General features: G+C 36.9%; 1 protein-coding gene across 1 annotated transcript; it reads left to right on the top strand.

The window, feature by feature from the left end:
• Positions 1 to 2,552: 2,552 nt before the first annotated feature.
• On the top strand, positions 2,553 to 23,839 carry LOC142344674 (sorting nexin-25-like). The gene is made up of 9 exons (XM_075396515.1): positions 2,553 to 2,967; positions 3,662 to 3,891; positions 4,210 to 4,442; positions 6,228 to 6,396; positions 7,659 to 8,349; positions 11,546 to 12,028; positions 21,242 to 21,437; positions 22,328 to 22,514; positions 23,339 to 23,839. The coding sequence occupies exons 1-9, from the start codon at positions 2,680 to 2,682 to the stop codon at positions 23,751 to 23,753; spliced, it is 2,892 nt and encodes a 963-aa protein (XP_075252630.1). The 5' UTR covers positions 2,553 to 2,679; the 3' UTR covers positions 23,754 to 23,839.
• Positions 23,840 to 24,229: the final 390 nt, after the last annotated feature.

Genomic DNA, 24,229 nt, shown 5'->3' with positions numbered 1-24,229 from the left:
AATGCTTGACCTAAATATATATGAAAACGTCTTGACAATAAAATAACGGAAAAAATGAGCAACAAATGTCAACTATTTTAAAATTTATTCTGCACTCATTTAATGCTCTTCCGTTATTGCAAAGTTTGTGTAATTCCTTTGTTATTTAATGACTTCATCTCGAGGGAACCACACTATAAAATCAAAAAAATTGACCACAAAAACTTAGCTCTACACAACTGTCTACCCCAGTCGATTTCAAATGGTTATCTTGCAAGATTCTGGCAGAAACTTGTAAGATAGCCGTTTTTCCGCCAGAATCTTGCAAGATGGCAATTTTTCTGCCAGAATCTTACAAGATTATCATTTCTCTGTCAGAATCCTCTAATATATCCACTTTTTGCACAAGATCCTAAAAGATGAGTTGATTAAGGCGAGTAATTCTGACAGCAAGAGAAAGTCTTTTGAAGCTAAAAAAATGACAAGCCTAAGATAATCACATTTTTTGGGCATTGGCAAAAAACTTAAGAGTAAGGACCTGAATTAAATGAAAGGAAGCTGCTTAAGATGCAAAGACTAATATCCCATAATTTTTTCATCAGAGAAGGTAATCTAGACGTGTAGTTATGTAAATCTTGATAAAGTTGAGGGAAAATTTATTTTGTTTTAACAGTTCTCATAGGCAGATTTTAGTTTGTTTTCTTCAGATATTGCATATTTCCAGGTTTAAAATCTATATAAATTTATTATTTTTCTTAGAAAACACGCAACTGATTCTTAGGTAAGTTTCTGCTCAAAATAAATGTGTTGCACGAATGAGAGCCAATAGGAGGACAGCTCGACTGGAACGAACTTGCAAGAATCTTGCAAGATAACCAATTTTCTGCGAGATCTTGCAAGATAGGCAGTTTTCTGCGAGATCTTGCAAGATAGGCAGTTTTCTGCGAGATCTTGCAAGATAGGCAGTTTTCTGCGAGATCTTGCAAGATAGGCAGTTTTCTGCGAGATCTTGAAAGATAGGCAGTTTTCTGCGAGATCTTGCAAGATAGGCAGTTTTTGCAAGATTCTGGTCTCTACTGGGGTTTTAAATCTGTCTCAACACAATGACCTACATTAAGCGAGTCCAGATGAAATGAGTTGAATTTATATTCATATTAGCAATCTAAGTTGCAGAAGAAGACTCATCGAGAGCAAAGTGACTGAAACTGACAAATACAGTGATTCCGATTATTTAGTGCGAAAAATCTAAATGTTGATCTTCAATTCCATTTGAATCTCTTTCTACTAAAACGGCTCCCCCACTGAGATTATCACACTAATAAAAAAGATTTTTTTTCTTGTTCAAAATAATGATCAGAAAATCTCCACAAAAAGTTGAGTTAAGTTGACATAAATTGATTTATGATGTGGGGAGGTAGCAAACCTGAAGAAAAAACTGTGCTGCCACATTTGACTACTTTATCCCCTATTCTATTTTTATAGCTAATTTTTCAGTGGATTTCACAAAGAGCGTAACGGACACACACACACACACACACACACACACACACACACACACACACACACACACACACACACACACACGCATATATATATATATATATATATATATATATATATATATATATATATATATACACGCACACATACCAAATAGCTTGTTTTCGATTTCCCTGTGGGTATTATTATACCTGCTTCTAAAAGGGGGCATCAAAATTTTTTGAATCTGTTTTTTAATTTCACCAAACATTGAACTGTTTTGAACACCTCTTCACAATTTTAGCCAGTTTGTTCTCATTGCTTCTAATTAATTACAAATCTCAAACTCAGGGACAACCGTGAACCCTAATTTTCACCTTCTGTTTAAGAAGAATGCCTTGGCACCGAAGATTTGACAAACTTCAATTCAAGATATCTCGAACAATTATGTGCGAATTTTGTTGTCTAAACTTGTCTAAATTTTATTATTCGAAAGTTGGCTAAAAAACTGGCGGCAAAAAGGGTTCATTGCAGACTAAAATGGCCGAAAAAATATCTTCTGTCTTGAATAGAAACAAGTTCATATTGAATGACCCAGTGTATTAATCAAGTTCATAGGGTACCTTTAGACATGCCATATTAAAGAAATCTCTGATATCATGGCGCCGAAATTCGTCGAGTTTTACCATTTCACCCAAAAAAGCATCCCGAAGGCAAATTTCGGCTGGGAAATCAACTGGCAGAGTGCACATGCTTTAAAACTCGGCAAGAGCGTTTCTGACTTGTACAGCTGTTTTTCGACTTGCCGACTAAATAATGTACAAACTTAATAATGTAAATTTCCGTTTAGGCTTGTCCAAATTATACATAGATGGGCATTGAGCGAGTTGACGACGCCCTTCAGGTAAAGTGTCTTGTCTGTCATTACACCATAAATGGATCCGAATCGCTGGGCTACAATCTCTTAAGTGGTGACTATAGTTTCATAACGACAAACTTTCATGTCAACGTTGACCGATAATTACAGATCGATTTTGCAAGCCAGTGGTTGTGTTTGGATAGAATAATTAGCAAACAAGTGCCATTTTGATGCTTAAATTTAAGAATATGATCAACTGTCTATGAATTACAAAATTACACTCGCTTAGTATCATCATAATGTGATCTCAATTTCTTGAAGTTTGCAAAAAGTTAGCAAAGTTAATTTTCATTTACGAAATAATGCTATATTTAATCGCATATTACGGAACAGCTGCAGTTTTAGGTTTCATAATAGCACTTTTTTACCTAATTTTGACCAGCCCCTATCAGAAAGGACCACTCAAAAAACTAATCAGGGAAGACCCGAAAGTCGATGTTGCAGAAAATAGGAAGAAAAAAGGAGAAAAGCCAAAATGTCAGATTTACAGGGCAATTGATGACGTCATAGAATCAGTTGTAGACAATATATTCAGAGACTATTTCGACTCCTGGTTTACAACTCTGACTTCTGAAACTGACTCTAAAGAGGTGAATTGTTTTTTGTATTTCTGAATATATTCATCAAAGCCCTCCCTAATTACTTTTTACAAAATGTATATAGCAATTGGAAAAACGTGACAACCTCCCCCTCCCCCCCCCCCCGCCTCCCCTCCTCCCCCTCCTTCCCTCTTTTGGTCTCTGTTTTTTTTGAAAAAGTGGCAGTGACGCAAAGCCGCACAATAAATCGTACGAGACATGATAATGTTCTCACAACAAAATACTGGGATGGATTGTCGTTTCCATAATATTTTATATCAATGAGTATTTTTTAATATTATTGTTTATAAAATTTTTAGAGGTTTTTTTACTCATTACATTGCAAACAGCACATTTGCTCGAGTATATATATCGCCGATTTTCGCAATGCTATTGTCGCTATAATTCTCAATTAGGGACGAAGGAACGTCATTTGGTCGGTGAGTTTCGCTTCGCATTGTCGCTGATTTCGGCAGGTTTGCTATAATACGAAAAACCAGCGAAATGCTGTTCTAAGAATTTCTTTGCAAAATATTGTCTTTTCGATCATTTGTATTGAAGCAAAACAGAATTGCGTCAAGACCTGTCAACGTTCAAATGAAAATAAAAACAACACCAGGATTTGCGTTTTTCCCATGGTTCACACAGATCAATTGACACAAATTTTTTGCTGCTGCAAAAGATAATTTCTCCTATTTTGTTTTAGACATGCGACATTCTGAAACAACACACTTACGCCCTTCTTAAGAACCTGTACCTTTTGGTACTCAAAATAGACCCAGCCCTGTTCCTCTGCAACAAACTGACCCCTGTCTTGACTGAGCACGTGAAACAGATGAACAGTGTCAGTTTCGACGTCCACTCGGGACAGAATGTCAGGTCACTCCAAGTGCACGTGTGTCTTGAGAATGAAAAAGCTGAAGATGAACATTTAAGGTTAGTAATAATTAAACCAGTCCACTTTGAATAGCTATCGTGCAAGAAAAGCTTTCGTAATTTTGCTTTAAAACGGTTGCACGAAAAACTTTTAGAGAGGTTTTTTTGGTTCGGGTTTAAAAAAGGATCTTCATTGTTTCATAAAAATTCCCATACTGTCTGAAATCTCACCACATTAAAACTGGATGTTAATGATTATTTCAGCATTCTGCAAGTTTCTCATATTCTTTTTACTTGAACGGTAAATGAACGAAATACAGCAAAAATTGACTCTGATTTCCAGACTTTTAGTGTCTAAAAGAAAATTCTGCTGTTTAGAAAATTGGCTTCAATACTGCTCAACCTGTGCGCCCCGGAAGATCTTGTCTCGAGTGAAATAACCCAAGTTTTGGTCAGAGAGTTAATTACAAAATACCTTTTACATGGGGTGGTGGACAGTATGTCACAGCCAGAGTTCATCAACAGGGCAATTTGCAACTACTTGAAACACGAGGACACCAAAAAGGCACCAAAGGAACCCTCTTACAGGACTATTAATGAGTTCATACAAGGTGCATTCGGAAAAAAAATTAAGCTATCGGGTTTCTATGAAAACAAGTTTTTCTATGGTAATGACAACGATAACACAGTAAAACGAAACTTGATAGCTTTGATGAGAAACACATTTAAAATATTATTAATCTCACCAAGATATGTCACATGGCAAGATAACAACATATATATACGAACTTTCAAGATGCTTGCATGGGTATAAAGACGCTATATATTGTCAAGATAATCAGGAAAGAGTAACCATGACATAGCAAGACATGCCAATTTCAAAAAATTATAAAGAAAAAATTACACAAAATTTAGCAGGAATTCATAAGATTGAGCAAGAATTATGAGAATTTATCAGGATTTACCAAAAACTGTCGGACACTTTAGCTCTCGGTAATTTATGAGGCAGAACTGAAACCATTTTCGTCAGTATAAGGAAATTTTTAAGTAAAAGAAATATCGGTATGTACATATTACGCAATTTATAGTATTTTTTTTGCTCTTGAAAAAACAGTAATATTCAACCCCAATGTCTGTTGATTGAAGAGTGTGAATGTGAATAGAGATTGACATGAAACAACACGTAGCAAACAACCAATATTTTTTGTGGTCAGCGCAGTTATATCTTGAGTCCGAATTATATTCTACATACAATATGAAACAGATTCGCATTCGCGAAATTGCTTCTCGATTCATAACAAATTCTGTTCGGCACTATGAACAGAAGTTGTTATGGATCGAGACACCATTTCGCCAATGCAAAGCTATTTCATATTGTATGTAGAATATAATTCGGACTCAAGATATAACTGCGCTGACCACAAAAAAATTGGCTGTTTGCTACGTGTTGTTTCAGGTCAATCTCTATTCACATTCACACTCTTCAATCAAAAGACATTGGAGTTGAATAATATTGTTTTTCCAAGAGCAAAAAATCTCTGTAAATTGCGTAATATGTACATACCGATTTTTTTTACTTAAAAATCTCTTTAGACTGACGAAAATTATACATCTTATACAAAAAGTGTCACAATTGGCGTTGATCAACATTGCCCTGTTTTGAAGAATGGTTTTTAATCCTTATCGTGTCTACAAAATTCTATTTTCACATTGATTGTAAACAATTTTATATTCTTTAGGGGCCTAACATTTTCGAAACGGGTTAACACCTGGTTCATATGTCCAAGGCTAAACATCGAACAGTATTGAACGTTTCAAGAATTTTTAATCATACAAAATCATTAGTAATCTTGCTTGGCCATTTATATTTTCTAGTTATAATTCCAGGTCTCATATGAATTTTGCGATTTTCTAGTAGCGATATAATTGTCATTAAAAAAGTTTCCCGTTTGCTTTAGTTGTTACGCCACTTATTAGCTTAACACATGCTTGTTTTTATTACTCTGTATTACCTAGGATCCAATGGTTCGAAAATAAGACAGAAGTTTATATAGAATAACAGAATTTTTTTTTGTATTTGGGAAAAATACTTTTCTCTAAGCGTTTCCAACGCTGCTGCAGTCTTTTCAATACTTTATTGAAATTGCAGTTTTCTTAGTTGCGAAGTGAGCACTTGGTTTAAATCATGAATTAGAACGAACACATGAACGCACCGAATCATTGAATGAGCCAGAGTCTGGATCATAATGATTTAGGCCGCCTCAGTTTTTTTAATAGCAAAAATGACCCGGATGTGTAATTTCATGAGATCGAGGACCTCAACCTGGGAATGCACTGATCCGAAATAATAAGCAATACGTATAAAAACAGAATCAGCTTTTGTGGTCCGATTTCAGAGATCAACTCGATCTATGACGTGGAGAGACTGCAGAGTAAAGTGGACAGGATAGTGAGTGAGATCAATCAGGCTACTATGTTGCAGATTGTGAAGGAGGAGAACAGGAAGAAGGGATACAAACTGAAGAAGAATGACTCAGCTTCAATTATTAGTGCAACTCCCGTCAGGTAATCCACTGCAAAATCAAAACTACAGATTTGCGAGAGATTGCAAAACCAATACATGTGTCACCAACCAGATCGTGCCTTTAAAAACTCCTGCAAAATTGACACCCGGGTCGAGGTGTCACCGCTAAAAATTGCTAAAAGATGTAATATTTGCGGTGAATTTGCGGTGAAGTGTAAGATTTGCGTTCAATGCGATGAATGCAGCGAAAAAAATAATTTTCACCGCTAAAATCGCAAATCTTACAAATATTCACCGCTAATTTCAACGCTTATTTTCAATTTACAGAGAATTCACGCACGAAAGTATGAATATGAACGCACGAAAGTCTGTCGAACGCTCAGAAGTCTGGACATGAACGCACTAAAATCGGGTGAACGCTCGAAAGTCTGGACATGAACGCACGAAAATCGGGTGAACGCTCGAAAGTCTGGACATGAACGCACGAAAGTCGGGTGAACGCACGAAAGTCTGGACATGAACGCACGAAAGTCTGGACATAGGCACTTTCCGTCTAGGACGGTCTGGACATACTTGCTTCCGTCTGGCACCTCAGCCTGGGAATTTTCGGCGGGCGTGAAGTTGTCGGTTGACAACGTTCTGCTTTCTGAAAAAAGGAGAACACCCCATCTTACGAAAGATATCGGTCGATCAAAGATTTGGGTTGAGAAAAAATTTAAAATAAAACGAGCGTGGACAGAAATTTAGAGAAGAAATTGAAGCGGAAGAGCATGCGTAGCTAGTTTATCGGCAAAAAATTTACGTTTGCTGTAAAGCAGAGAAAAAAGGCCGTTATCATTGCGAATACCTGAGCTATACTATGTCCATTTTTAAACCATCTGGCCGCAATAAAAAGAACTCTCATATATAAAAAAAATACTTTTTTTATAAAAATTTTCTTCCTAACTTCAGACCACAGGTATTATAACAAAAACTCAAAGGTTATATGCGCCGGCTATCTAGCAAGAAAAATGATTGTTAAGAACAATTATCTTTTATTTCCAAGGCCGTTGAAGGAAAATGATACCAAGACCCTTGTGTAATTTTGCAAGACTTTTACAAGACTGTAGTAATAACAAAATAACAGCATCCTTCAAAGAGGGAAGTCTAGCTATCTTTTAAGGCCCTTGAATTCTTTATAGGAGAGCCGGTTCTCAATCGAATCATTGTAACATTTTTAAAGACAGAAGGGATAGTTTGACATGGGACTCAATTGCAACTAAAACTCATCTTAAAAAAGTCTTAAAAAATAGCTTCTTTTTAGGAAGGCTGACCAAATGATGGCTAGAGACCTCCCCCAATACATTGCCAATTTGAACCGAGCTAAGAGCAGAGCTGAGAAAAGAATCATTCAACTCGGAGGAACTGTTGAGAACCCCACTTTCACTGGTTTGATCAACGAAGGCTCCAAGAAAACACCTTTTCGTGAACTCGCTCTTGCCAATGAACAGAACCATGTATTGCCAGCATCGCTGAAAGATATACTCAAATGCGAGAAAGGTTTTGCGTTATTCCAGAACTTTATGGAAACGGAGTTCAACCAATCAAACTGGACCAAATTTTGGAGAGAAGTTGAGATCTTGAAGAAGGAACCGTCAAGTCAGCAACATCAAAGAGCTGACAAAATTTTTCACGAATTTGTTCATTTCTGCACTGACCCTAACTTTAAACTTCCACCCGAAATGGCCGAAAGTATGCATCAGTACGTTTTGGGAAACTCATCTATACACGCGTTCTTAGAAGCCCAAGCGTTTGTTGCGAAGCATCTTGAGAGAAGATTTTTGCCAGGGTTTTTGGTGAACGCTGGCTATAAAAAGTGGCTCGTGATTCAAGAACAGAAGAAAGATAGCACGATAGAGCAAGCATTGATGGCAAGTGGGCGTACATTGAGGTCTAGAGCAGTTAGTGTCGCTGATTCAATGCAAGTGGCAGAAAATGAAGTCACCAAACTTAATGTTAGTTGATGATTCATTTTGAAAGAATCGGAGGGTTGGAAAACGCATATTGATTTTGATGCGCGCTTGTGTACCCCAGGTTGAGGTCCACATTCAAAATGAGCTATGATCAGACCCACACGAACGCCCATCCATGTGCTCCCAAACCGAAATTATAAAGTCTGGACAGTGGTTCGAGCGCACAATAGTCCGGACAATGGTTTGATTTAGGTCTCATTTAGGCCTGATAACAGGTCAATTGAGTCTGGAAGGTCTGATCAGAGGTCACTTTGGTCTGGTAGATCTAATCAGAGGCGGATTTGAGCACATTTTGAGTCTGATCAGAGGCCGTGCCGGGCGCACTTCAGTTTGAGCGTTTTTTGCTTTTTTCTAATGTGTAGGTGATAATGGCACTGGCGCGAGCCAAAAAAGATATCTGTTCTGGCCAGACACCCACTTGGAGTCCTTTGACTTCGATCAGAACGATAAGAACAAAAGAGTCAAACGCAAAAAAGTGGTCGGTCCCTTTGCAAACAAAAATGAGAACTGTAGATTCAGACCTTTCTTATAGATAACTGTCAAACTTCATCTATGGTGCCGTCAAAACTTAAGCGTAGGCATGCAATGGTTTCACGAATTTCTGAAAAGCTTTTAATTAAAAAAACCACTGTTGAGTTTGAATTGAATTCACTGAAATTTCTGCTGGAGACGACTGAAATTTCTCCCGGAGACGACGGGGCACTTCCGTCTGGAAGGTCTCATTAGAGGTCAGTTCACTCTGAAAGATCTTATCATAGTCTGTCTATAGTCTGGACAATCGTTTGTATTTTAGTCTGATCATTCTAGTCACTATAAGTATAATCACTATAAGTTCATTCTAGTCTGGATCGTAGTCTGGGTACGGTTTGATCAGAAGTCATCTTGGTCTGGAAAGTCTGATCAGACGTTATTTCGTCTGAGAGGTCATTTCAGTCTGGATACTGATCATAACTCAATTTAGGTCTGGACCTCAACATGGAGCAGCCTGTTTCGTAGCTTTTGAATACACCAGAAAAGTAAGTGTAAAAAAGGCAATTGCAATGACAGAATAGCAGGCAAAATAAAAGCACGGATTACTTACTGTTCTTAATGGGGATAAACAGTTGAAGAAAGAAATTGCCATTTTGCTGAGAATTTTAAAAAGACTAAATGTGCTAAATCTAAAAAAGTCATATCAATCATGCAACAAAATTCACACATGACTCACACTCAAGAGAAAGCTTACATTTGAAAGCAAAAACACTTATTTCAGCATCAAAAGGCAGATCTGAATGTAAGTTGTCCTAAAAACCAATAACAGCCTCGTTTCCTTTTATATATTTTTAGACTTCCGAAAATTGCAATTCTGCCTTACAACCAGGAACTCAGTTGTTTGTATTACTAAAAAGAGCAAAGAATTAGCGAAACGCTATACAAAAAGCAAGTCTATATATGTGTTAGTTCTGTACGGTAGCTCATATTTGGTTAGTCATTTATGGTTGACTCCCCATTTAGAAGATACATTTTAGATTCGAATCAAAATCTTTTTACAAAGATGCTAGTGGATTATTGAATGGATTCCAATTTGTATTATGATCAAATCTTCAAGTGCTGGTCAAAGAAAAACGAAAACAAATTTGCAATCTGACTAGCCTGTTAGTGACAACAAAATATTTTTGTTGTTTGTACAGGGATTGAAAATTAAATAACACTAACTTATCGTCTATTCAATTTGTTGATCTTTATGCAGACTTATGGCTTTGTCTCAGTAATGCCAGGCCAAAATGGGTTTTCGCGGATTGACCAGGAAACACGTTTCTGAAATTGATAACTAATGGTTAAGTTATCTGATCCGTTTTAGAAAATTATTGAAGATTTTTTCTGGAATCGCTTATATTCTGGGCTCTTGAATTAGTTTTTTAAATAAGAGGTAGTATGTACCTTATAAAAAACTAAATATAAATGGCTATCTGGCGTGGTAGTAGATTTCAACTAAAAGTGTTCCAACTTCAACGCTTTTTCCCAACTTATCAAGTGATGTTTATGTTTTGCTCAATTTGATATTTATCTCATTAAAAACTTGTCTCATTGGTCATCTAGTCAGGCAATTATAATCCATTCGGTAGTTTAAGCTTTTAGCTAGTGTTGCCTGGGATTTTGACAATAAAAAGATCCGAACAGTCATTGTGAGATTTGTATCATACTGCATTTGTTGATGATTTTGCCAATAGTTATTTCAGTGTTTTCCGTAGTGAATGTTATCTAACATGCCGGCTGAATGGTGCACTTTATTAAAATATTTTTTGTTTTATGGGTGCTTTTTGTTTCATCGGAGGTCACTCTTCAAAAACATCTTAGTTTTTGTTCTTTTTCCCATTTTTGTCTATTCGGTATTTATCGATCACAGCAAAGTCAAATAGGTGCCAAATAGCAAAATCATTATGAAGTTAAGAGTGCTGTACTATAATTACGCTCAACCTGCAGCCTTGAAGCTTTAAAAACCGATTAGACAACAATCTCAAAAATGATAGGCTGTTGTGTGCATTCTTTCAATCCTTAAAAAAAATAAGTTTTGTTAGAACATTCTAAAAAAACTAGTACAATGGTTATCTTTCAGAATTTTAGTTCTTTATTATTTTTGACAAGACATTTAATTCGATGCCTCTAGTCCATTGTAACTAATTGTCCGTTTATAATCTTACCTCACATCCTTGAAAAAATGACTACTCAATTTGTTGGACTACCAAACGCCTGCTAAACACAGTTGCCGCCAATCCCCGTTATCAGATTCTGCTAAACAATTGAATGAAAAAAACCATTTACTAGTACGGAAGAATGTTTTCTTTCCGTTTCTTTTCTTAAGAGCAATAAATTTTGCCAAAGATTTTCTAAGATTAATTTTGAAGCAAGGTAAAAATTTTGCCGCCAATTTTTAATTCATTATTTTTTAAAATGCATGTAATATGAACGTTAATAAAACAAATGTTACAACATCACGTGACAGAAATTAGATTACATAAGGTTTGTGTCAGATTCATGTAAAACTATTGTTTCTGTATAAACTTTGATTGGTAGTACCTCTTGCAGTTTTTGCACGTTAAACAGTTTTCGGCAAAGATAGACTTTTGTGGAAAAAAGCAATTTTCTGCCAGATACTGCTAGAGTCTTTTATGTACATTCATTTACATTACTGTTACAGGAATTGCGGGACAAAATTATGCGTAAGAATTTGGTCATACGACAAATGGAGGAATCTGCAATCAAACGAGAGCCGAAATTGCTTCGGGAACTCAAAACCGAAGTGTTCGAACTGACTCGACAAGCCGACACGCTTGAAACTTTAATCGACGATATGAACGCGTGGTTTAACAACAAGGGCAGGTACGCTGTGTCCGTCACTGATTGTCAATCTGCAACGAACTCAAGCTCCAACGAACCTGTATTTTCGATCGAATTGTACATCGGCCAAAGTGAGAATGACATGGATCCACGAAGTGGATTGACAATATCGAGAACATTGACAGATATCACGCAATTGCACGCTGATTTGCTGCCGATGCTCCCGTGGACGAAAGAGTTCAGTTTGCCGAAAGTTAGAAGGATAAGATCCTATTCGGTGGAGTACTTCAAAGAGGCTAAGCTGCTGGTGGATGCTTATCTCTCAGTTCTGGTTTCTGATCCGGTAACTTTATTCTTTAAGTAGTATCATCTAAGAGAACTTTGAATATTCGCAAGCGTGTTTCAGTTATTGGAAAACATTTAATTTACCGCCTCACGTAGCGTTTTGAAATTGAATATGATCAACACGGTTATGTCATGCGCCCTTCAAGATTGAGGCTTGAAACATTTGGGTCATGGGAACATCGGTAGAAACGTACACCTGATCAGACAATTGTCCCAAAAACGGAACTTAAAACCAATACTAATCCAAGCATAAAAGATTTCGATCGCATAAAGTGTGTGATTAAAAGTTGACGGTCGCAAGAAAAGAGTGGCCCAAAAAATTCAGTTAGCGCTAAACTTTTAAACAAAGTTAAAGCTCTTCAGTTTGATGGCTAGGATCTGATTGGGAAGTAATTCTGTTGTATGAAAATGACCGAAATGAAGCTTCGGTGGCAAAAAAAATTTAGATCGATGGTTGGCCATTTTGGTCCTGCGTTTCAGTCCCGATCAGAACAGTCTAAAATCACAATGAGTTAGTTCTACGAACAACTTTGGGGCTTGTAGAAGGTAAAATATTTTCAGAAGGAGAATAACCTAGAAAATATGTTGCATTTTATCGGCTTTTTACACGCTTTATTCGTTTTATATTATTCGACCTAGAAAATATGTTGCATTTTATCGGCTTTTTACACGCTTTATTCGTTTTATATTATTCGACCTAGAATCAAAAATATATTAAACGTTAACAACTTTGAACCACAAAAGATATACGCCGAAAAGAGAATGATTTCAAAAATTTATTCTAACCATGAACAGATATTTTGCCAATGACACAAAACTCGAATACAAAAATTATATAGAAAAGCCAAAATCAGCCCAATCAAAGGTAAAGATAATAGAATAGCTTGATGATGACCTGCATAGACCCCCTAACAAAGTTCATCTCCGCTCAGCACCTGAGCTTTGAAAGCATCAATTTTTATTTTACGTTTGAAAGCATCAATTTTTATTTACCGATAATTACGTCTGCTTTTTTGCATTTTTGCATTGTGTTTGTAGCTAGGGTACTCCATCAATGAAAAAAATTATTGAGAGAAAAAAACAAAAAGCAGGGAACAAATAAACGTTTTTTAATTACCAATCGTAAGTACTGTGTTTTTGAAAACTAAAAGAAACTTAATACAGCAGCTGATCCAAGCAGCTTTTTATTAGTATCTTTGGGCAAGCTTAATTTAAGTTTTACTGCTGCAAATATTAGAACCGGTAAATTTGCTGCTGTTTTATTCAGGTACAAAACCTTTGCCAGCCGTTCCATTATTGGGATACAAACTTATAATGAAAATAACACACTTAGATAGAGAACCAACAAGATCCCGTGATTGTGAGCACTGCTACGCAAATTGATTACGAGCGCCTACTGGTACAGAAAAACTTCTTACAACAAAAGTGGCTGGCGCTTTCCGGTGCCGATTCCCGTTCAATGCGGAAAGCGCGTAATAGTTGTGAAAGCGTCTTTCAAAAAGCAATTCAACGCCTTTAAATGATAAATGGGGTCAAATAAATGTGAAAAGTAGTTAATTTCTGCTGTAAAAGCATTTCACAAAATTTTAATCTTTTTAATCATTTTGCCTCTCTTTTTTACGATACAATGTTTTAAGATTACTATAATGAAGTATTATACTGCAATGAATTTACCGCACAATTCTTCGCGGAACACGCTTCCGTCCATTTGTTTTTTTTTGCAGTGGAATACAAACTTTGCTTTCCAACTTCCAGTTTTAAACTGAAAAAACACTGACTGAAATAAAGAGCAAAAGTTTGTAAATATGTTTCACACACAATGTATTAACATAGTAAAAGTGAAATCTGGTAATAAGAACCGGTGAATTTACCCACTAATTTGGTAACGGTAAAACGATCGTAATGTTGACTGGACTGGGTGCGGAAAAGAACGACAATCACAGTTTATTTAGATTGTTTCGAATTAACCGGTCGTTTCCCAAAAATTCCAGTTAAAAATGTCCAGTTTCCATAAATATGTGATCACTTCTCACGTTCGAAAAACGGTCAAAAACGATGACGCACAAGTCAAAACGACAAACATGTAAGAGCTTCGGTCGTTTTCCCATAAACATGCTATCCGAAAACAGTTATTCCTTATGTATTCTTTGGGAAAAAATTTCAACTGTTGTAGGCGTGATTGAACCTTAAAAGAGGAGGTTGTCATACGGCAATGGATACCCTTCATGTATCCATATCCGTACTTTAAACTAATTTATTGTTGTATGTTCCTTTTGAAGGGCGAATGCCATTTTTAGTTCAGTGCTATATACTTCCTCCCATTTTTAGCAGTTAAGTCTGTTCATCCCGTCTGTACCGGATATATACTCATTCACGTTGTAAACAAATCAAACTTTGCTTCCTTTCTGTATGATTAAAACCTGAACAAACTTTCTTTCATAATCTGTATTATCATTAACTTTCATTCTCCAATTTGCAGCGCTAACGCTCAGTTTAATTTAATCCTTGCAAAATACCTCTCGTTTTAACTGAGTAGTTCAGTTAGAGTCAATCGCACCGCGATTGCCAAATCTAGAAAGACTTTAGTTGAAAGTAACAACTAAATCTGCCATTCGCGACGCAAGTGCCTATCTCAGTACTTGCAAGGCCATTTGCGATTCAATTGACTATACTCCCTGTGCACGAGTATAACATGGCGCAGCCAGCAACGGACTCAAAGAAAACACCACTCCATATAGAAGCATTTTGGGAGAAACCGACAGCAACACCTTCCCTGACGTGGACCAAATGGACGCAGCAATGGAAATTGGCTCTCCTTGCTAAGGAAGGGATCCAATTGGATACCCTGTTGAGTGATCCACCAGCATCAGTGACATACCCGCCTGAGCCTACCTATGAAGCAACGGTGGAGAATCACACACAGGCAACGGAAAGAGATCGTAAAGTCCGAAACCAGCAATTGAAAGTCAATTGGCAAAATCGTTGCGCAAAGATTGAAGAAATCGGGATCCTCTGTGGCGACAAACCATGGGGAATTTGTGAACAGAAGACAATATCATTGCTATATCTAAGCATTGGCACAGAGGGGCGACGGATCTTCAAGAGCAAGTACCCTCATTTTCAGATCGAAAAACAACCTTTTAAAGATTTGTGGCGAGCAATGGAGGACTCATTCACATAGGTTCGTAATATAACTTACGATCGCTTCGTTTTCTACTCGTGTAAACAACAAAAAGGAGAATCGGTAGAAAGTTTCTACGGCCGTCTCATAGAATTGGCGGAGAATTGTAATCTTGGTAGTGAAGAAACTACACTCATTCGTGATGCATTCATATTAAATATGCTTGATCACGAAACTCAGAAAGAGTTGTTGAAGGAAACAGTAGACCCACCAAAAGCATTGGAAATCGCCATACAAATGGAAATGGGAGCACAGAACCAGCAGAAAATTAACCAAAACTTGATGTCAGGTAATACTTCAGTGAATTACATCAATAATAACTCAATGCGCAATCGCAACGCGAATGGACCTTCCACAAAGCGAGACTTCACTCGCTACGCATCTATCCCAAAAAACTACCAATATACGAGTACTTGTATGGATTGTGGTCTTCGCTGGAGCCACAACCATAAGCAGATTTGTCCCGCGAATGGAAAAAAATGCCATAATTGTGGTATTATGGGTCATTTCGCTAGAAAATGTCGAAAACCAAAACAGTCACAGCATCCAATTCAGTAAACTCAAAAATCAAATGTAAACCAAATCGATCAGACGCCGGAAAAAAGTGATGATGAAGAATCAGTACACTATATCACGAGCTATCAACAATTGTACGACCAGGTGTACGATTCAAACTATGATAGCGACTCTGACGACTACGTAGCAGCGATTTCTTCGGATTCAGTTCATCAATTAGAACCATTAAACGTGGAAGTGCAAATAGGAGAAATACAAACATCTGCTATGATTGACTCTGGAAGTGCTGTGAGTATCATCACACAAAGTCTAGCAAACAAAATCCTACGATCTGCAAACTCAGCTAAATGGATAAAATCGACGGAAAAAAGGAATTTGAAAACTTTCAAATGAGCCGATCAAAGTCATTGGACACTTGGAAACCACAGTAGTGTACAATCAATGGCAAGACAAATGAGCAATATTGACTGTGGTAGACGATGGACACAAAAATATCATCGGACGAGATCTGTTCACTACTTTGGGACTTGCAGTTGTCCAACAACAACCAGAAACTGGTAAATGTGTTTATAACATCAATAATCCTACATGTAAAATTAAAGAGTCAATCGCGACGCAATTTCCACATCTAGTATCGAGAATTGGTTTATCTAAAACAAATGTAGCAAAGTCAAAGTTTCATCAAACGTTCACAGCAAAGCATCAAAAAGGTCGACGCGTTCCGATAAATCTTCAACCTAGAGTATCAAGCGAATTAGAAAGACTACAGATTGAGGGTCATATCGAAAAACTATCTAGTTGCTCTGACGAACACTTCATCTCCCCGATTGTAATTACAGTGAAAAAAGATCAGTCGATAAAACTCGCATTAGATTCAAAAGTATTAAATGAAGCAATACATAAAAACAAATACCAAATGCCTAATATTGAAATGTTAATTGACACCATATCACAACACCTCACAGATACACAAAATGGTCAACAAGCATATTTCACAACATTTGATCTCAAATATGCATACAGTCAATTAAAACTACATCACGATACAGCAAAACACTGTAATTTTAACATCATATGTGGAGAATCTACAGGTACATATAGATTCAAAACTGGTTTTTATGGACTTACAGATATGCCGGCAGAGTTTCAAAAAGCCATGGATTATACTCTCATAAGTTTACAAAACACATACTGTTTCTTAGACGATATTATAATCGTTAGTACCGGCACTGAAGCAGACCATTTATCCTACGTCCACAAATGTCTAAAAAAAATTAGATGACGATAACTTGAGAATTAACCTCCAGAAATGTCATTTTGCTAAATCTGAAATAGAATGGCTCGGTTACAAATTTACACAGACTGGAATATCACCTTTAGAAAGCAAAACAGCCGCAATCTTAACAATACCACCTCCAACAACATTAAAACGCCTTAGATCATTTCTCGGGTCAGTACATTATATTGGCAAATTTATACCTCACTTAGCACAACTCTGTCATCCACTTAGACCACTACTAAAGAAATCAGTAAAATTCATCTGGACAGACGAACATACTGAACATTTTAATCAGATTAAAGAAAAAATAGCAAATAGTACAGAAAATAGCCATTACAACCCTAAACTGGATGTTCGTGTAAAATGTGATGCCTCGCGCTCAGGATTGGGGGCAGCATTGGAACAAAATACACCGGATGGTTGGAAACCAATAGCCTTCGCGTCGCGATTCCTCAATTCAACGGAAGAACGCTACAGCGTCAACGAATTGGAACTAATGGGGATAGTTTGGTCAATCGATTATTTTAAATACTACTTATACGGAAAAAACTTTACGGTAGTGACAGACCATAGAGCCCTATTGTCAATACTTAAAGAACACCGATCAAATAAGTCATACAATAGTCGACTGTCTCGATGGATAGATAGATTGCTACCGTACAATTTCACGATTGAGCATATGCCAGGTGCAAAAATGGGACTCGTTGACTACATTTCTAGAAACCCTTTTGCAAGAGCTAAAAAGATATCTAGATACGACGAGCACTTTGTTGTAGCAACAATTTCTAAAATCCGTGATTCAATGAAACATTTAATTACCAATAGACAAACTGCAACTACAAAATTTAGAAACATATTAAAGTTGAATTTGCCTTCACCAAAAGTTACACAACCATTTGCATCGCGATTAACCATATCAAAAAGCAATAATTCAACTAATTGTGATATAGCATCTGCATCGCAATTAACCAGTTCACCATTGAAACCTCCATTCGCACCGCAATTAACACATGCTAATTCTAAACTTAACCCGTATTCTGTACATCCATTTGCGCCGCAAATGCCACCTAAATTTACAAAATTACAATTTGTACCAAATCACTGTAAAGTAAATAATTCACATTCCATTAACAAATTCGTTGCAAAAGAGGTGCAAATCTTAGACAGTAAAGAATGTGAACAATCTGAACAATTATCCTTAATGCAGCCTATTAATGGTAATAAGTCAAGTAATACACCTAACAACACTAAATTAAGCGCGAAAACACAAATCCCCAAGTATAAATACCACTCACCCAAAAATAACTCGCTTTTTGCCCAAATTCTGCCTAAGAAACACTACTTTGTGAATAAACTCAATAAACCTTTCATCTCAAATAATTCAGTAAATAGCCTCAGCACGATGTCAAAAGCTAAAGCAACCCGCTCGAAATCGACCCCTACTAAAGCAAGAGTAACCTTCTCCGACACAACACCTTCAACAACCGAATCAAATGCAACAACTCATACTGAAACCCCAACTGGTAGTATGATAGACGAAGCTGAAGACATAATGTTCACCGAGACCCTAAATAAGGTGTTCAGTAGGAAATTTCTAGCAATACTGACAGGAAAAGACGCGATATTGAAAGAAGTAAGGGACTGTGTACTTCGAAATGATGCAGAACGACTACAAGAAATCAGTCCCTATCTCTTTTCATATTGGAGAGATCTTAGTGTGAAGCACGGGTGTGTCTGCCTAGACGAAAGAATTGCGATCCCAAAGTCCATTAAAGATGCGGTGTTGGAGGACATACACTCCACACACCCAGGCAGTTTCGCTATGCTTTCCTTAGCTCAAAATATCTGGTGGCCTTACATCCACAGAGACATTCTGGCAAAGGCCAGTGAGTGCAAAGCTTGCACAGATATTGGTAAGAATCTAAAATCAGTGATTTCGCACCGCAAATGGACACCTCTACCTAAATGTAGTTAACCAAATGACGAAATACAATTAGATTTTGGTGGCCCAATTTTAAATGAGAAAGGAATAGAACAATATTTTCTTACTAGTATAGATAGATACTCTAAGTATCCCACAGCAGAAATAGTAAATAACGCATCAGGTCCAAATGTAATCAAATTCTTAAATAATTATATATATCATCATGGAGTGCCTAGACCTAATAGATTAGATCAAGCTAGATGTTTTACAGGAAAGAAGTTTGAAACATTCTGTACCGAAAACAATATTACACCTATTTATGCACCTGCAAATGACCATAGAGCAATCGGATTAGTAGAACGTATCATTCAAACAATTAAACGACAATTAGCTTGCATGAAATCACAATTAAATAAAAAATTTATTTTAGAAAATTCACTCGAAGCAATAATACAACGACTTCGTATATCAAAACAAAAAACAATCACAACCACACCCTTTGAGGCACATTTCGGTAGAAAATGTAACACACCTATATCAAATATTACAACTAAATCTGATAGTAAAAATCTCAACTATAATGCAATAATTAATTACTATTTAGACGAGGATACAATCCCGGGTCGTTCCTATCTTACAGATGAACAGTGGGCAGATAAAGCTCTTTGTTCCGATACGGAAATTGAGCGAGTCATTTGCGCCGCAAGTACCCGCGCAAGAACAGAACAAGAGAAAAGGAAAGACGGGGAAGAGCGTTTTATAAAGCCAGATGTCATTCACCGTGCAATTCCCTGCTCTGAACGAAGCGTACAAGTGAAGTTGGCCCGCAAAGTACATGAGAACCAGCGCCAAAAGAAAAACTTGGACGGCCTCTACGAAGTATTAGCACTTGGCAGTACAGTGTGCAAAATAAGCCCAACGACGAGTGTCATCAAAGAACCTTCCAAACCTGAAGTACGGGTCAGAAATTCTGACATCGCCAAATTTGGAACGCGGGCTGAACGGGAAACAACTTTAGCACAGTACATAGACAGACGCCCAAAGAAACTAAACGAAAAAACTCTCGAACAAAAAATTCAACAGCATAAACGAGATCTTTTTCGAAAAAATACTGGAGAGAAAAAGATAAAGCGAAACAGAAAAAACACAGACGATGTAAGTGTCATTTCATCGGCACGATCCTGTGTATCTACAGCTAGCAATGTCGCAAGATCATTGAAAATGAGAGTACCAAAAAGAAACCCGAAATACGATGAGGCATTCAAAAATCGACCCGACCTTACACAAATATTAAATTTCAGTCCAATCGCGCCGCAAGTGGTATCATCTGATATAGCAGGGCCATCTGGAACACAAACAACCTCCTCGACTCAAAAACAACCTCCACCCATCTTGCGAAAGACTTCGAAACGCAAAATCACGGTCAGTGATACATCGGATTCGGATACGTCTTCTATTAGAAAAAGCAAAAGGACACTGAAGAAAAAATCCCAAAAATCGCAAACAATTGTCGAAAAAGTTCGTAACACAGAAGGTTACACTGATTACCAAGACACTGGCATTGCGGGAGGATCAAATCAAGGAGATGAGTACTCGCAAAACCAACCAAGGGAGATGACAGTTCTCCAGGCCGAAAATGCTGAAAATAGCGACAGCGAGTGATCTTCGATAAAGAAACTTTCATTAACTTCTATTCTATCTATTATTTAATACTTTATTACTTACTAACCGGTGAATATTTATTAATTTTCTGATTTTAATCTAGTAAATTAATTTTTCCCCAAGAGGGGGAAATGTCATACGGCAATGGATACCCTTCATGTATCCATATTCGTACTTTAAACTAATTTATTGTTGTATGTTCCTTTTGAAGGGCGAATGCCATTTTTAGTTCAGTGCTATATACTTCCTCCCATTTTTAGCAGTTAAGTCTGTTCATCCCGTCTGTACCGGATATATACTCATTCACGTTGTAAACAAATCAAACTTTGCTTCCTTTCTGTATGATTAAAACCTGAACAAACTTTCTTTCATAATCTGTATTATCATTAACTTTCATTCTCCAATTTGCAGCGCTAACGCTCAGTTTAGTTTAATCCTTGCAAAATACCTCTCGTTTTAACTGAGTAGTTCAGTTAGAGTCAATCGCACCGCGATTGCCAAATCTAGAAAGACTTTAGTTGAAAGTAACAACTAAATCTGCCATTCGCGACGCAAGTGCCTATCTCAGTACTTGCAAGGCCATTTGCGATTCAATTGACTATACTCCCTGTGCACGAGTATAACAGAGGTAAAAGAATTTTTTGCACAGGTAGCTTTTGACAACGAGAGATTGTTTAACTTCTTTCGAGATGTCGCTTCAAATCAGCCTGGCAACGGAAACAGGACATCAATTGAATCAAATCAGACTTTTGCGAAGAAGTTCACCTCAGGGGTTACAAAAGTGGGCAAACTCTTTCTAGCTGACATCGACTCTGATTCTGTCGAAAATGATGACTTACATCAAGGTATTGTTTCTGTTATTACTGTCATTTTATTTTATATTCGTTTTTCGAGAAGTCAATTCGGTCATCAAAGCAAGTTTTTTTGTCTGAAATGAACACTATTGTCAATAATTTTCTGCTTTAAGTTTTTTTTAAGTCTGAGCCCTGAATCTGACCAAATTTTCGACATGATTAATTTCTACATTTATACTGGCAGTTTTCACATTTTTGCTTGCCTACGAAGTAAGAATATAAACATTGCCAAATGACTTCGAAGCATTAATTTGTTCATGACGCTGCTGGTTAATTGTTGAATGTCAGTAAAATTATTATAACTAATAACTAAAACCATCATAATTAAAGTCTTATTCACGTGACATTACGTGAAATTTTCATGAAAACCAAAAACTCCCGTAAAATTTTTCATGGTTTTTGATTTGCTTTTATAATTAACCTTTGACAGCCAGAATGGCGGGAGGTAAAATAATGAAATACTATAAATTCAACTTTCTTTTGGTGGTTTTATAAGATCAATTATGTTAAAAAAATTCACTACTATTAGAGATACGCTACAGCTAGAAAATTTACAGCTAGAAAAAAAACACACCTAGATAGAGTACCAACAAGATCCCGTGATTGTGAGCGCTGCTACGCAAATTCATTACGAGCACCTACTGGTACAGAAAAAACTACTTACAACTAAGATCAAGTATGTTAAAAAAATTCACTACCATTAGAGATACGCTACAGCTAAGTGAGCATGAATTTTTTTGATCCCCAGCCGAACGTGCTATTTTCTTTCATAGTAACGTGCTATATAACAACATATAATTTGTAACTGGGGGTCATACAAGAACACTGGGGGGGGGGGGGGGCGTTGTGGGTGAACACAATAGATCCTTTTTTTGTTGAAGGAGAATTGGTCGTGGGAGGGGACACGAGTGCCTTGTCCATGACAGCTGAGGAAGTATTTGATCACGATGCACTGGCGGAGCCTCTGTTCAAACTGATTGACGAGGTGTTTGAGTTGAGAGGCATGTTGAAGGTGTTCAGACAGTCTCTCATGTCTTTTCTCAGAAACAGATACCACATCACTCTCAGGTATACTTATCATCCCAACATTATGATTATTGTCCCTATTTTTGATTGTTTTTTTGTTTTTTTTGGTATTTATACAATTTTTAATCGTATAAATGTTTAATTCAATTGGACCTACCAGTGCTTAAATTTTGAGGTTAATTATTGAAAACTGTTACCATAATATCCATCATTTTTAATTGTTAAAAATTAGTCTTTTTGCTATATCTAAAAAACTGTAAAAACGTATTCTCTGTGTACATTTATAATGATGATAATTATATCGTGAGCGGGAAAAAAATACAAAAAGCTCAGAAGAAGCATCTTCATGGAAGTTTTCTAAGTCCTTCTGAGCTTCGTACTTACGTTTCTAGGATTGAATTGGCTCATTTAAGAGGCGAGTACGCTTACTCGGATCGATAATTGTATTTCGTTTCGCAAGCTTAAAATATTATTACCACATAAGGGAATTAAGAATGTTGCCAGTATGCTTGATTGAAGTGAAATCGGAGCTATATGGGGATTGAAGCAGTTAAGAGATTATTTTGGTAAGTAAATTCATTTTGGCAAGTAAATTCATTTTGGTAAATAAATTCATTTTGGTAAATTCATTTTGGTAAGTAAATTCATTTTGGTAAAAAATTCATTTTGGTAAGTAAATTCATTTTGGTAAATAAATTCATTTTGGTAAGTAAATTCATTTTGGTAAATAAATTCATTTTGGTAAGTAAATTCCGATAACCTTAAATGCGACAATTCGACCCTGGTAACATTACATTATATTGGCTCCCTGTTGAAATTATGTAATTTCTTGTTTGAAAACTTTTAAACGGAACTTTGCGTTTCAGCAAACGGATCCGCGACTACGTCAACTGGATATTCTCCGACCAGTTGTTGAGGCACTATTTCGAAATGTTCCGCGACTCCTGGTGGCCAAACGGGAAGCAGGCCTCGTCTCAACCGGCCAATTCCAATCTAACCGAGGAAGACAAGGAGACACTGCGGAACCAAGCTGTGAACTTGATTTGTAAGTGGGTTCATAACAACCGAGACGATGTTTACTGTTTGGCTTTGGGCGAGAAGAACTTGACCCGGGGAGTCGTGAAAGTGTTCACCTGTTTCCAAGAGCGGACATTCAACAAGCATCTGATCATTCGGATAATTGAGACGTTTCTTAGGGAGCTTCTGGTTAATTTGAAAGAAGCCAAGGATGCTGATGTGCGAGTTGTAACTAGCTGTAACATGTCTTTTCAACTGACATAGAGTTCCTGGATCTTTTCTGTTTGTGCGCCACCCCCCCCCCCCCCGCTTACTGGGTGCATATTATTTGCACCCCCCCCCAGACGCACTTGCCATATTTTTACATGATGATTTACTATGTAATGGCACGTGCTCTGTAACTGAGCGCATATCGTACGGGGGGGGGGCACAAACGGAAAAGATCCGAGATCCTTTATATAAAAGAGTTTAGTTTCGACGAATTTTTTCAAGAGACACTGCAGTAGTAAAATGATACAAACAATAGAAGATAATATCACAATCGCTCAAATGACCTGTGGAAATACCCATCCAGAACATTTTTGATAAAGAAAATACCCAGGCAGATCAATAGATCCAGACTTTGGCTCAATCAAATTTTCTGTGCGTTCATAAGCATGTTCAAAAATCTTTATAAAAAGACCCGTCGAGACCAAAATGCGATATGAACAAGATTTTTAGCTCTTTCAAGCTATGAAAAG

This window comes from Convolutriloba macropyga, chromosome 1 (assembly GCF_964194025.1).
Source record: "Convolutriloba macropyga chromosome 1, txConMacr16.3, whole genome shotgun sequence".
NCBI lineage: Eukaryota > Metazoa > Xenacoelomorpha > Acoela > Convolutidae > Convolutriloba > Convolutriloba macropyga.
The sequence above is the reverse complement of the archived record's forward strand: the minus strand, read 5'-3'. Positions and strand labels throughout refer to the sequence as shown.

What these genes read in the sequence shown, in the direction of transcription:
- LOC142344674 (XM_075396515.1), top strand. Translation starts at nt 2,680, where the DNA reads ATGCTATATTTAATCGCATATTACGGAACAGCTGCAGTTTTAGGTTTC. An exon ending in ATTAGTGCAACTCCCGTCAG is followed by an intron (nt 6,397 to 7,658) that starts GTAATCCACTGC and finishes GCTTCTTTTTAG; the next exon opens with GAAGGCTGACCAAATGATGG. An exon ending in AAATGATGACTTACATCAAG is followed by an intron (nt 21,438 to 22,327) that starts GTATTGTTTCTG and finishes TTTTTGTTGAAG; the next exon opens with GAGAATTGGTCGTGGGAGGG.